Source organism: Primulina tabacum, chromosome 4 (genome assembly GCF_025594145.1).
Source record: "Primulina tabacum isolate GXHZ01 chromosome 4, ASM2559414v2, whole genome shotgun sequence".
Classification (NCBI taxonomy): domain Eukaryota; kingdom Viridiplantae; phylum Streptophyta; class Magnoliopsida; order Lamiales; family Gesneriaceae; genus Primulina; species Primulina tabacum.
In genome coordinates, this window is record NC_134553.1 from 9,995,784 (window position 1) to 10,011,125 (window position 15,342).

Below are 15,342 nucleotides of genomic sequence, written 5' to 3' on the forward strand. Positions count from 1 at the left end.
AATAAGAAATGTATAGATTCGTACATAACTAAGAATGAACTTTTTATTAACTTCGAAAGAGATAAGTACAGATTAGTATAAACATTTTAGAGTAAAAAGTTTACAAGGTATTACGCTCTTCAGATTGTAACTGATGTCGGACTATTATCTTTTGGCTTTCTTTTCAGCCGGTCCTTTATCAGTTGAACTTTCTGGTTTACTGCGCTTCTTACTACTTTTTGTCTTTTCTGATTTTTCCGCTCTTCTTTCTTTTTGTCAACACCCATCACTTTAGAAAACACTAGGAATGTTGTACTTATTTGAGCAGAAACTTCAGCCAACTGATTTTGCACGGAATCAATCTACTTGGATAGGCATGTGTGCACAAAATCAATTCGGTTGCTGAGAAGTTACTGGGTGGTGACCAGTTTGGGAGTCATAACTGCTTCTCTTTTCATCTTTTCTATTGTTGATAACAAAGCAGATACGTCATTGGTCAATTTCTTCAAGTCTTTCATCGTATAATCTTTCAATGTGTTTAGACTCAAAAAATGGAGCAGTTGTGTAGATTTAACTTAAGAAATTGTGGAGCCAAGATCTTGCAGACTGGACAGAATACTATCAAACATGATATTAGTTTCCACTGGAAATTTGGGAGAAAATTCTTCAACAATAGCTGGAAATTTTTATTTTCCTTTCCCACAGATATTTACAACTGTTAATTGTTCATGAGCAGTCTCTTGAGCCACATCCTCAGCTAATTCAGTTACTGCTTCTTCTTGGACATGGAAAAACTAAGGCTGATCCTGATGATCAGTTGAAGTTCTTGTTGCCTCAATCGCCTTTGGTGTAGCTGTAATGAGTTTTTGGGATGCTTCAGATAGAAAAAATATCTCAGGAACCACCAAATGAGTGGAGATCGGTTCTGAGACAACTGATGGTTCCTGGACTGATGTTGTAGATTCAGCAGTAAAAAGTTGTTCAGTTCCCAACTGAACTTGTTCTGATTGGACCTCAGCTTCCGTAACTGGCTCAATTACTACATCAGCTAGTTGTGTAGCAACATTTTCTTCTTCTGCTTGATCTTCCTTATATTCTTGCTGAATGTCTTTAGAAACTGATAGCAACAACTCATCAACATTATCTAGAGATAGCTCTTCTTCTATATAAGTTATGGTTTGAGCTGCTGGTTCAGAAGCTGGTACAATGATAATTGAAGCTGTGGAAGAGGAAGTTTGTGCTGCTTCAGAAAATAATTGCTGAACTGTTTCTGCAACAGGGTGTGTCCAAAACTGATTGTACCTCCTTGGGATCAGTTGAAGGAGCAGCCTCTTCTCTATTACACTCCTCAGTTGGACTGTATGTATCAATTGAAATGTGGAGCTTTTGTTCCATCTCCCAATGTTTGACTTTCAGTTGGATGGTGATGAGATCAATTATTTTGGTGAAGTAATTGCGCAAAACAACTTCGTTTTTACATAACAATGGTGAAGTAAATTAATTCTATCACTTCGTCTGATTTCGTATTGATGAAGTAATTGTTAAAAAAAAATTCCCAATATATGACTTAATACACTAATATAATTAAATTCATAAATTATCCATCTAAAAATGATGAATATCCACGAATCCACAATTACATATTCATCAATCCACAAATAACCCAAAAATATATCCACAAAACCAAAAGTATATCCAAAAATCCACAATGACAAAAAAAATATTTATCCTAACATACACCATCCATTTAAGCACCTACATAGGAGTAGACAAATTCACTTCATTCACTTCTGACCTCATCATATTGAGATTGGTTGTAATATTGGTTCTTGATGCATCCTGCAAACTGAAATTTAAAAAAAAATACATTAGATTCTTCTATTTTAAATAAAAATCGACATGTATATATTTAAAAAGTATTTAAATTGATTGAATCTGAACATATTACATACTCTCTGTAGATACAACAAAGAAAATCCACGAAGAATAGATCAGCTGCAGCCCACAATCTTTCAAAATTCTCGAGAGTTGAGCAAACTTAGGTTACCTTATCAGGCGTCGATGCACCAGAAGTGACGCCGATTGTGATAGGACCGTCTGGTAGCCAGTTCTCTTTCTCTACCAACTCACCATGCTGTCAAATGCAACTTTAAAATGTTAGAAATAAAAGAACATATTTTATTATTAGATTTGATTGTTTTAGTTTATTTTTTACATGATTAAATCTTAAGTTATGCATTATCTCACTAAATTTGAACATAAAACATGAAAGAATGCCTGTGCACCAGATAAATGATAACGAGATCGAATGGTCAGTAGAAGCGTACGTACATTTAACTTGTAACTTATTTTGCTTTCCGGGACCTATCCTTTTCTCGCTGTCAACCCAAGTAAGAAGGGATTCCACGCCCCTCTGCAATTTCTTGAAGATGCGAAGTGTTGCTTGAGTTCCAACCACCAACGACCAGTATAAGATCCAGTCACCAAAACAGAGTCGCTGTAGATAAAAACTCTACGGATCTTCAAAATCATATCAAGGACAAAAAAGTAGGTATGATATATTTAGAAAAAGGAGAGAGAATTTACTTGAGTTGCATCGCAAATAGTATTGAAACTTATGAAATGGCTGTTAAGATTTTCCACTCCAAACTTGCGCATCACGGTTCTCTCGACTAATTTTCCTGTACGATAAAAGACCAACATCAATTCACATGCCACACAATACTAACATGCTGAGAAACTAAGACACTGGTTTGTAACTAACCAATCTCCTCTGTTTCACCCTTCAACATCGTTGTTTGATTTGCAACACCAACTTTTACAAGGTCTACGTCTGGATCAAAACCCTTGGACACAACATATTTAAATTTCTGCAAAAGAAACAATCTCTGCAAATATGAATACAGAAAATAAAGTTCAACTTCAGCAGCATAAGATGCTCAGCTTACCTCGAGAAACGCATCCTTGGATGACGAGGATCCATCGAGCTCGCCATTCAAAATATAATCACATACATATGTTGCCTGTAATTATTACAGCATTTATAAAGTCACAACCACATGTAAACTACTTCTACACCAATCTTTTTTAATTTAAAACATCCGTGGTCGATTGACAAAGAATATAGTCAAAATGAAGCACAAAATTAAGCTTACCTCTGCCATATTCTTTACTGGGAAATATGAACGGCTGAGGTTTAACCGTCGCTGTTAGCGACGGTAAATGTTTATAGTTTATTTTCCTTTGTTAATCTGCGCGGTTCATCTTATTACTTCAGCATGAACTTATTTTTCTTATTTTTTTACTTCATCAACATTGATATGCCGAAGTAAAATATAATAAAAAAAATATAGTGAAGCTCAGTGTTTTTAAACATCCTAAGTAAAATATATTATTTTACTTCGCTTGTGTTATTACTGAAGTTATTGGTAATGTATTACTTCGTAATTTATTACTGCCGAAGTAAAGCCTGCCGAAGTAAAATCCGATTTTTCTACTAGTGTTTTTTTGGTCCCTCTAGCCTCTAAGATCTTTCCACTCTTCAACTCGATGGCCTTCACTTGCTCTTTTGGATTGGTCTCTGTGTTACTTGGCAAGGTGCCCGGCTCTCTACTTGCTATCATCTTTGCTAACTGTCCAATTTGATTTTCTAGCCCCTTTATCGATGCATCTTGGTTTTGGAGTCTAGTTTCGGTAGATGAGATGAACTTAGACATCATCTGCTCCAAATTGGACTTTTCTTCTATATGAGGGTCAGATCTGTACATTCGTTGTTTCCCATATTGTTGTCCTCCCTGTGGTCGATTCTGACTGTTTTGGCCATCCCATGAGAAGTTGGAATGTTGCCTCCATCCAGGATTGTATGTGTTCGAATAAGGGTCATTCCTTAGACGGTTTTGGACTCCCATGTGGTTCACTGGTGCCCCTTCTTGCACATAAAAGGGATTTCCATCTTGACAGTCCTTAACATAGTGTTCTCCTTCCGTATTTTTCACAAAATATCTCTTGAAGACGCATAGCCGTGCCACCCATATTCAACCCGTCCAACTTTCTGTTCAAAACATCAAGCTGTGCAGTGATAGCAGAAAGTTCAGTTACCTGGTGGACTCCTGCACTTCTCCGCTGGTAGTTCCTTTCAGATTGAGGATGGTAGCTGTTAGCAGCCATCTCCTCCAACAACTCGTATCCTTCTTCAGCAGTTTTTCTCAAGATGTTTCCACAAGCAGCTGCATCTATCATAGTACGATTAGGAGTAAGCAAGACATAGTAAAAGGTTTGAACAACTAACCCAAGTGGCAATTCGTGATGAGGGCATCTTTGTAATAGATCTTTGAAACTGCTCCCATGCTTCATATAAAGACTACTGCTCGAATTGAGCAAATGTAGTGATGTCTGCCCGCAACTTCATGGTCTTGGATGGAGGAAAGTATTTAATGAGAAATGCCTTCGCCATGTCCTCCCATGTGGTGATTGAACGTACAGACAAACAATTTAACCATGCTTTAGCTTTGTCACGTAAGGAGAAAGGAAATAAACGCAACCTAACAGCATCATCAGAAACTCCATTAAATTTAAAATTATCGCAAATTTCAAGAAAATCTGCGATGTGCGTGTTTGGGTCATCTACTGCAGATCCTCCAAATTGGACTGTATTTTGAATCATTTGGATTATGGCTGGTTTGATTTCGAAATAGTTCGCCCGCACAATGGGCCTCACAATGCTGGGGCGTGCGCCATCCAAAGAAGGCTGGGCATACTCTAGCATCGGTATGCGGCGTGGCATCTCAACATGTCTATAATCATGGTGTTCCTCCTCATGCTCGTGATCGTACCTCTCCATCAGTTCCTTCAGTCTCTGCTGCTGTCTTCTCCTGCGGAAATTTCTTTCAATTTTAGGGTAAAACTGCTCAAACTCCACGTCAAGTGACTTTGGCATGCACTGGAAGAGATATCTGTAATAGAGTGTGGAGTGTTAATTTAATAAAAATGAAACAATTCTAAAGAAAATAACTAAAAACAAAATTGTGAATTAACATTCCTCGGCAACGGCGCCAAAAACTTGATCGAGCAAAACTTGCACTGTGGAATCCTCAATAAAAATATGGTTTTGTATGCTCGAAAATTAATCGCAAGTGCACGATGTCAAGTAATAGTATAATGTATGTGAGTACGAGTATCGTTTCACCGGAGACTGTATTTGACAATTATTATTTTCAGTTATCAAATCTTTAGCGACGAGATTTGATTGATTGTTTATTACTACTATGCTCAAATAAACATGCAAATAAAAAGATTCAGGAATTAAATAATGAGATATACTATCTAGAATGATTGATTAAAATTCAATGAGAAGTGGATTTGTTGGGAATTTCAGTTCACCTACCCCTCGTTCATTAATTAATTCGTTCGATAGTGATTTACGCTTCCGACGGGATTTCCTATTCGATTGAACACGCCCTATCGAGCTATGCCAAAATAACTCTATTCAATGAAGTAATTAAATATCTTTAATTATTTATCAAGAGTGAATCGCATGTCGATCTATGAAATTCCCTAGTTTTCGTCCTACCAGACTATCACTATCGGCGTATATCCAATTTCATATGTCTATGTAAATTGTAGATGTAGTGCCCAAATTCAGTACACGTATAACTCATACATTTATTTAATTAGTAAATCATTTAATTAATTTTAAAATGATTTTAAGCCATGCATGATTTATTTGAATGCATTATTTTAAATTATTTATGTTTATGTGATGCACGTTAAAATGTTTTTCGAGTGTCATGTTTCAGGCGTTCATTCGAAGCGGGATTGAGGAAAAGACCCGGTGACGATTTCTGGCAATTTAAAAATGTGGTATTTTATTTTAAGTTATGGATGGGCATTTTAAATAAAGTTATTTAGCTTAGCATTTTAAAGCCTAATTTACGTATGTAGTGGTTTAAGAGTTTAAAACTTTTAAAATTAGCCTTTTTGGTGTGTGTTATTTTTAAATTAAGAGTTTGTTTAAAATTTAGTGTGTTTTATTCCAATTAGGGGATTATATTTAAAAAGGGTGTAGATATAGTATTCTATTTAATTTGTTAATTGAGTAACATTTTAACTAGCATTTAAATTAGCATTTTGTTAGTATGTTAATTATTTAATTAAGCCAAATTTTAATCCCCTAAACTAGCCAAACACACACACTGCACGTAAAACACACAACACACACACACTTTTATTTTTCAGATTTTTAAAAGAAAGAAAACTAGGGTTCTTGGAGGAGAAAGCTGCCGCCCCCTTCTCCAATAATTTTCCAGCGAGTTTCGTGTATTTTGTGGCAAGAAAATCGTTGCACAATCGTCCCGGATCAACCTCGCTTCTATCTCCGCTTTGGTGACGTCGTTCGGTATTTTTATATATCAAAAGGCACGTATATTCTGTTATTGATGTATCTATCATGTCATATTATGCATGCGTTGTTATTTATGCGTAAAACCATGTGTGCGACGTGTAGAAGTTTGAGCAATTGTGTTAGGATCACTTTTGAAACCATTTTAGGAATCAAAATCACGTTTTACTAGTCTGGTTGAAACTGCGAATTTTCAGTCGAGATTTTGAGAAAACTTTCGACTAGAAAATTGTAGAACTTTTTTGATGCCTTCGATTTGATATAAAACTCGAGATTTTTGGGTGAAAATTGAGTGAGTTATGATGTTTTTCGTGAGACTGCTCAAACTGTGAATTCCAGAAAATTTTGTTATTGATGCGTTTCTTGAAGTTTTATGTTGCAGGCTTCGTTGGGGATCGACGGGCGATCGTTGCTGCGTCTAGGTATGAATTTTATGATGTTGGGTTGGTATTTGGATCACCGTTCGTGTCGTTAGGCACCAGGTTGAATCAAAAGTCGTAGGGAGAATAATGGTGACGAATTTCAGGTCCTGTCATTGTTGTTGTTGATTGTTGCTCCTGGGAACAATTTTAATGGCTTACTTGGGTTGGTACAATGCCGTAGCGTACAAGGATGTGTCTCGGGGTATCGATCCGTGGTCATTTGGTTTGGTTGGGGAGAAGGAAACATCATACTAAGTTTTGCACGCAGGTTTCGTCGTTCAGTGTCTAGCCGGACCCGTACACGGACCCTGACACGGGGTCCGTGCCTTTGTTATTCCTTCAGTGTCGTTTTTGCGAGTCAGCACGGACCCCTACACGGATGAGGGCACGGGGTCCATGCCTTTGTGTTTCACTCTATGTATGTTTGCAGTGCCTACACGGATGTTCACCCGGACCTCTCCACGGGGTCCGTGCCTTTGTTCCTTCAGGAGTGTCATTTTTCCGCACCTACACGGACCCTTACCCGGACCTAGAGACGGGGTCCGTGCCTTCTTCTTCTTCACGCACATAACTTAGCGAACCTACACGGACCCGGGGCCGGACCTGGGCACGGGGTCCGTGTACCTTCAGTTTTGGGTTAAATTCTTTTATCACTTAAGGTTCGGTTCGAGGTTTTATGCTATGGTTTAATACGATGTTTTACAAGGTCGAGTCATGGGAAAATCTAAAACGTCCTAAGGGATAGAATGAGCATGTGAGTAAGCATGATTTCGAAGTCTATGTTATGCAAGTTAGGTATGAAATTTCATGTCATTATGTGCAGCAACGGCCCCAGTCGGAGTCCAACGAACCCCACAACGCCAAGTAAGTATGTGTGACATGCAAGTAAATATTTTAAGTTTTTGAGGTATGCTAAATGTCTTGTGACCAAATTATGTTTAGGATTGAAAGCGTTAAATTATGAACGGGGACCAATCCGCCCGTTAAATTATGAACGGGTTAGATCGAGGTTGGAAAGCGTTAAATTATGAACGGGGACCAACCAGCCCGTTAAATTATGAACGGGGATCTCATGTATGTGGCAGTGGATACGTCTCTGTCAGCCCAGTACTGTGGTTTGTCTGATCAGGCATTTATTATGTTATGGGTCACTTGCTTTGAAACATGTCTCTACGCAACATGATGAAGTTATGTATGTTCCAGTATGCAGTATCTTTATGACCAGTTTTCACGTTATGGCACGTCTATGTTACGTATGTATGTTCAAGTTTTAGTACGCAAATTTAAGTTCAAGTATGTATGTTCTATTTTAAAGTTGCATACGGTTTTATTATGTAGTACTCGCTATTTCCCAGTTTATACGTGTTGAGTCTTTAGACTCAATAGACTTGATCGATGCATGTGAGTATGTTGATGAAGAGACAGGAGGTGGCGACCAAGGGGCACGCTTGGACTGAGCGGGAGGCTAACCCGAGGACCGCAATGTTTATGATTTTATGCAAATGTTAATTTACTCTGATTTCATGTTTTGAGGGAAATACTTTGAGCAAACCTTTTTGTGAGCGAATTTTATTGTAGTATTTTGTACAACCATGTCTTATGGGAGACTTGGTTGGGATATTTTATGGCAGACTTTGAAGGTTATTTTATGTTTAAGAAAATTTTAAATTTTTTCGCAAATTTTGAGTATGAAAAGTACAGGTACTTTACAGTAGATCTACGGACTATTCTACTCGTTCTTATCACAAGCTATTCTCTCGAACTCACTCGCAATACAAGATTATTATTAAAGTTAACTATTCTTTAATAATGATAATGATAACAGTAACACAATAACAAATAAACCAACAATTGAAATATGAATTAACTAAATCAGAATTCGGGGTAGGATCCCCTTAAATCACAACAAATATTTAAGTTTAGCTACTCGAATTCATAATAAGCATAAACACAACAATGTTTAAAAGATAAAAATTAAATTAGAAATACTAGATTTGACGAAAAACGCAAAGAAGATGCCTGGAAATCTTCGAATCTTCAATCCAATCGCGAAAATCCTCTCCAAGGCTTCTTGTGGCTGCTGAATGATAATGAATTTCGTCCCCAAAACCCTTCCATATCATCCATATCCAGAAAATAAGGTAATTGGCCAAGAAATCTTTCCGAAATTTCAAGTGCGCCCGGACGGACATAAGTTTCTGCCAGGGAAGATGGCTTGCGCAGATCTTGTTTTTTAATTTTTCTTTGACGCACCCGGGCGGACATAAGTTTTCGCCCGGGCGGATGACTCTCGCAAAAACTCCTTCTCCCTTATATATATATATATATATATATATATATAATATTCGTAAACCAAAACCTAAAACTATTATTTTTTAAAATAAAACATAAACTCTTAAATCTCTCAAAACCATTCAATATTTAAAGTAACTTAAATCATAAACATAATTGCGGAAAACTAGTGACGATCATTGGGTTGTGTGCATATTCTTTTATGCATAAAGTAACTTTTTCGCTCACGATATCCTCAATCATATTCTTTTATGTCACAATCAAGTCATCTCCTTCAATCTTTCATTATTTTCATCACTTATAAAAATCCATTCATATATATATATCATTTTTTTATTAAACCAATCATGCAACATGTCTTTTAGCCTTAACGTTTCATCATAAAATTCCAAAAATATTTAAAATAAACATTTTTGCATTCATTACAGCATTCAGGGCACTACCAGAATGTCTAATATTTTCAGGTGTAAAATGACTGTTTTGTCCCTGAAACCCTAACTTTCCCAATTTATCATTGGACCTTAAAACGACGACCCAAATCCATCCAAACTTAACATAAAACCTTAAAATACACCTATAAATATTTCTTAATGTAAACTTATGTTCCTCGACTAATTTCCCAATTCCTTTTAATAGCTTAATCGTATGTCTCAGTTTTAACCCGAATCGACTTGAAACCTAACCAAATCTTATCAAACTTGAATCATAGCTTAATAAAACCTAACCATACCTTATACAGCCCAATTCAATCCATTTAGAACCCTTGAACATGCCTAGAACCATGCTGGAAAATTCTGCCCTATCTTATTCGAAACCCAAGCTTGCACCAACCATTAGTTCCTTCGAATTTAGGCCTTAACCACCATGTCCAGCTCATCCTAGAACCATGACCGAACCCTAGGGACATTGCTGGAACAAACTTAACAAGCCCCCAACCGAATCGATATTAGCTATCCGCGTTGAAGCCTCACGCCAGAGCCCCTTGCCTTCAAACCAGCCCTTATGCGAATATCCTAGTACCTTTACTAGCCTCTCTCAGGACCCTTTAACATGTCCCTACAGCAGCTAAGAGTCGTGCCCTCCTAGGAAGCCAAGTTCGAAACCCTAGTCCCATGCAAACCAATTTTCGCTCATCATGTCACCCCATCTTATCCAGCCCTTAAACATGCGCCTAAGGACCCTTAAACATATGGAAAAATGTACCTTCTAGTAACGCTACCATGGCAGCCCTTTTATGCCTCGTAAGAAAGATTTTTTAAAAGATAAAAACTCTAGTTTTGATCATGTATAGCCATAAAACAAAAATAAAATGAGTGTATCATGGTTTTAATTCAAATATGTATCAAAACATATAATATGATATGAAAGATGTTTGAAACTTAATTTTGGTTGTTTGACAAACTAAGGGTTTAATTTATTAGGACTAACTGATCAAGTAGCTTGACGTAACTGAACTACATAAATCAACTAACAGTGGCTTAACTGAAGATTAATGCGCAGTTTCTCGAAGGCAACTGAAACCAGCCGAACTAAACTTACGAAGAAAACTAACTGATTAGTTGGAAACTGATCAGTTGATATATTCAGTTGTGAGATTACCAGGGATTGCTTATCAGCTGATCATTCAGCTGTACACATCATCAGTTGTCGAAAAGGATATTCAACCGACAACAGTACAAATCAGACTGCAACTCATAGTGGAACACCGCATTTCAGAGCTTACAGTGTACGAATGTCAGAGGTATATTGATGTGGCAATCAACGGGTATAAAGATTCAAATTATATATAATGTTACCGTTGAAGAGAAGCCTATAAATAGGTGAGAAGAGCAGTTGAGGAAACAATCGATCTATCTATTCTCTTAAGCTTGATTTTTCCCTGCTGAAATTATCGCTCTTACTCGAGAATAAAAAATCTGACATTTATCATATATATTTGTAGCATTTGAGGCTACTTTTCGAGCTTATAAGCACAAACTGTTTTGTTGTTTATTTGATCAACTAGATTAGTTGTGCTAAGTTCAGTGGAAGAACTGTGAGATATTTTGTAAACTAAGAGTTTCAGTTTTGGCAGTGTTAAGTCCAAACTGAAGTGGGTCTGTACAAGTTTTGTATCGATCAAAGTCTTTTAGTGCATATCCTATCCTTGTAATAGAAGGGGTGATGTAGAAGTAATTAAAATCTTCAAACTTCCATAAATCTTTGTGTGTTCTTACTTCAGTTATTTATTCTATCTTTCAGTCAGTTTATTCCCGCAACTGTTATCAGTTAAACTTATTGTTATTTACTGACAAGATTCCTAGTTTCAGTTTGTCACAAAACTGACACTTTATTAAAAAGATTCTAAAATCGTGAGCATTTATTCAACTCCCCCCTTCTAAACACATCTCAACCAATCAATCGATCCTAACAAGTGGTATCAGATTAGGTTGAATCTTGTCTCAAAATACTCTTATTCACAAAACTGATCAACATGTCTTCCTTCAATAAAATACCAATGTTTTCCACAGAAGATTTTGACGACTGGAAAATAAGAATGCAGGCTCATTTAGCTGCACAAGATGACGACATGTGGTATGTCATTACTGAAGGTCCCATGAAGATACTAAAAGCAAATACAGCAGTTGCCATTACTGATGGGGCACCTCATCGCATAGAAAAGCCCAGAGAGGAATGGACAACTGAGGATAAAAGGAAAGCCAACCTAGATAATGTGGCTAAGGATATCTTATATAAAATGCTAGATAAAGTCACTTTCAGCAAAATCAAGATGTGCAAAACTGGCAAAGAGATATGGGAGAAACTGATCCAGCTGTGTGAAAGCAAACAAAAGAGAACAAGCTATCAGTTGCTGTTCAGAAATTTGACAACATCAAGATGAAGGGTGGATAATCCATGCACGAATATGATGAGAAGATCAGTGGTATTATCAATTAGCTGAATGCACTTGGAAAAGTAAATTCGAACAAAGAAGTGACACGGAAGGTGGTCAGAGGTCTTCCCATAGAATGGGATGTCAAGACCATGGCAATGAGAGAGTCAAAGGATCTTAACAAAGTCGAACTTCATGACTTGTTTGCTGATCTAAAGGCTTACGAGTTTGAACTACAAACCAGAGAAAGGGAACCTTCCACACCAGCGACCACAACTGCGTTAACTGCTGTCAGACTGGAACCAACTGGTTCAGTTGACAAGTCTACTGATCAGCTCAGCAATGACGCGATGTCATTGTTTGTCAGGAAGTTTGGTAAATTTATGAGAAGAAATCAAGGAAACTTCCAGAAACAATATCAGAAAAACTACTCCAAAGAAGAACCTTATACTTGCTACAACTGTGGAAAAACTGGTCACTACATTGCTGACTGTCCCAAACTAAAGAAGGACAGTCGAGGCTCTGCTGAAAAGAGGGAAGAAGCCCTATGAGCATAAAAGAAGAACCAAGGATGACAAGAAGTCATTCAAAAAGAAACATGAGGTGCTTCTAGCTGAGGAGAGCAAATCTAAGTGGGCGGAAACTGACAGTGAGGAGTCAGAACCTGAAAGCCCAAGCAAGTCAAATGCTTAATGGCAGATGATGCTGAACTAAAGTCAGCAAGTGAACATGTATTTGACTTTAGCTCTACTAATTTCACTCGTGAGGAATTCATCACCACATTGCATGACATGGTAAATGAGTACCAAAAACTTGCTCAATTATTTAAGAAGGTTAGAACTGTGCAAACTGATCCCAATGACAACAAAACAGAAACTGTTGAGTCTAAAAAGGGAGATTGCACATTGAAAATCAAGCTTTGTTATGTCAGTTAAAAACACAAATTTCAAAACATACTGAACTGATTCAATCTTGGAACAAGTCTTCAGTTACATTAACTGAAATTCAGAATGCACAAAAATCAGTTGATGATAAAACTTGTTTAGGTTTTAACAGTCATGATGAAAATTCTGCAAGTGATACACAGCCATGGTTGAATGAAAACAAAGGAAAGTACATTACCTTTGTAAAATCAACTATGGTAAATGAATTCTCAGAACCAAGTAAACCAGCTGTTCAATTGACTGAAAGTATGAACAAAGGCAAACGGTATGGAATTGGATATAGCTCTGAGAGTTCAACTGATTCAAGAAACTGGTCACCTAAACGATTCAGTTACAAAAATCAGTACTCAAGGAATGACTATTACAATTACTACAACTGTAAGCCAGTTCAGAAACGATATCAAAAGAACAGTCAGTTGAAAAAAGATACAAATCATACTGTTTTATCCTCACATCACACACATATTGCCAAGAATTCGAGAAAAACCATTTGGAACACAGCAACTGGGAAGTCAGTTAGACTGGTCCAAGTCTGGGTTCCTAAAGGACTAATCAGTTTAGGACACAAATGAATATGAGTACCAAAATTATATATTGTGTGTGATTGCAGGTAACATGAACAAACAAAGAATCAACTTGTTATCTAGACACTGGCTGTTCGCGGCATATGACAGGAGATGCAAATTTTCTATCTCAACTGATCAAATATACTGGACCAAACATCAGTTTTGGAGACAATTCCAAAGGTAAAACTGTGGGTAAGGGTAAGTTTATCCATGGTAACTTTATAATTAAAGATGTTTTGCTAGTTGAGAATTTGAAGTATAACTTGATAAGCATCAGTCAGTTATGCGACAGTAATTTCTCAGTTCAGTTTGACAGACACACTTGTTCAGTTAGAGGCTCAACTGATAAAGTCATCCTAACTGGAAATCGTTGTGAAAACATTTACAAAGTCAGTTGTACTGAACAACCTTATGCACCAGTTTGTTTCATTGCTTCCAAGTCTTCTAAAAACTGGTTGTGACATAAGAGGTTGAACCACTTAAACTTTAAATCTATTGCCTATCTGAGTAACCATGATCTTGTGTAACTGGTTTGCCCAAAATAGATTTTTCAAAGATAAAGTTTGTTCAGCATGTCAGTTTGGTAAACAAGTAAGATCTTCATTCAAAAACAGAGGTTGTAAATCATCTTTCCGATGTTTAGAACTGTTACATATGGATCTTTTTGGTCCAATATCAGTCATGAGTTTAGGGGGAATGAAATACACCTTAGTAGTTGTGGATGATTTTTGAAGATTTATTTGGGTTATTTTTCTCAAATCCAAAGACCAAACTGCTGCAAAATTGATTAAGCTCTTCAAAAGATTATTAAATGAAAAATCAGTTGGGATTGATCGAATAAGGTCTGACAGAGGGACCTTTCAACTTTTTTAGAAAATACTGGAATCAAGCATGAGCTCTCAACAGCTAGAACACCTCAGCAAAATGGTGTAGCTGAGAGAAGAAATCGGACCCTTAAAGAAGCTGCTAGAACAATGCTTGCTGATTCTGGTATTTCTCAAACGTTTTGGGCTGAAGCAGTAAACACTGCATGTTACACTCAGAACAGATCAATGATTAATAAGAATCATGTGAAAACACCATATGAGATCTGGCATGGAAGAAAAATTGTGGTTTATTATTTCAAAATATTTGGCTGCAAATGTTTTATTCTTGATAATGGTAAAAATCATTTAAAAGCCTTTGATGCTAAATCTGCAGAGGGAATATTTCATGGATATTCGTCATTTAGCAAAGCATATAGAGTTTTTAATAAAATATCTTTAAATGTTGAAGACTCTATTCACTGTTGTTTTTGATGAAACTGTGATAACTGATAAGCCAACTGATCCAGTTGAGCTAGTTGATCGTTTTACAGAAATATCCTTCAAACACCTGAACCAGAAATATTAGATCAATTAATTGAACAAGAACCTGCTCCCGATAATCAGTTGGTGGAGCAAACAGATGATATTCAGTTACCAACTGATACAGCTCCAACTGAAACTGAAAACATTCAGCTGCCAACAGAAGCAGTTGCTGATATGGAAGCAGCAAATACTGAGCTCAGATGGAAGAAATCACATCCTCTAGAATAGGTGATAGGTAATCCATCTTACCCGGTAAGAACAAGAAATCAAATGCTTAATTTGTTCATTCATTCTGCTTTTGTCTCACAACTGGAATCAAAGAAAACTGACGAATCTCTTGCTGATCATAACTGGATAAATGCAATGCAAGAGGAGCTAAATCAGTTTACCCATAACAATGTCTGGAACTTAGTTCCAAGACCAGTTTGTAAAACAATTATAGGTATAAAATGGGTATTCAGAAATAAACTGGACGAGGATGGTACAGTAGTTCGCAACAAAGCAAGATTGGTAGCACAAGG

At 36.8% G+C, this 15,342-nt stretch overlaps 1 protein-coding gene, 1 long non-coding RNA gene and 1 other non-coding gene across 3 annotated transcripts; 1 reads left to right on the forward strand and 2 right to left on the reverse strand.

Moving 5' to 3' along the window:
- Positions 1 to 1,565: 1,565 nt before the first annotated feature.
- Positions 1,566 to 2,331, reverse strand: LOC142541538 (uncharacterized). Its single transcript, XR_012819373.1, has 3 exons — positions 2,311 to 2,331; positions 2,027 to 2,113; positions 1,566 to 1,825 (listed from the first exon to the last, which is right to left on the reverse strand). It is a non-coding gene; the product is annotated as an uncharacterized LOC142541538 (long non-coding RNA).
- Positions 2,332 to 2,343: 12 nt separating this feature from the next.
- Positions 2,344 to 3,143, reverse strand: LOC142541812 (4-hydroxy-3-methylbut-2-enyl diphosphate reductase, chloroplastic-like). Its single transcript, XM_075648270.1, has 5 exons — positions 3,135 to 3,143; positions 2,928 to 3,002; positions 2,744 to 2,849; positions 2,566 to 2,660; positions 2,344 to 2,499 (listed from the first exon to the last, which is right to left on the reverse strand). Exons 1-5 carry the CDS (start codon positions 3,141 to 3,143, stop codon positions 2,344 to 2,346), a joined length of 441 nt encoding a protein of 146 aa, XP_075504385.1.
- A 1,133-nt stretch (positions 3,144 to 4,276) lies between these two features.
- LOC142544008 (small nucleolar RNA R71) lies at positions 4,277 to 4,383 on the forward strand. Its single transcript, XR_012819977.1, has one exon. It is a non-coding gene; the product is annotated as a small nucleolar RNA R71 (small nucleolar RNA).
- Positions 4,384 to 15,342: the final 10,959 nt, after the last annotated feature.

Bases quoted from the DNA above. Each gene is read 5' to 3' on its own strand.
- LOC142541812 (XM_075648270.1), bottom strand. The intron at 2,661-2,743 runs GTTAGTTACAAA...TTTATCGTACAG, and splicing joins GGGTGAAACAGAGGAGATTG to GAAAATTAGTCGAGAGAACC. The intron at 2,500-2,565 runs GTAAATTCTCTC...ATGATTTTGAAG, and splicing joins CTATTTGCGATGCAACTCAA to ATCCGTAGAGTTTTTATCTA.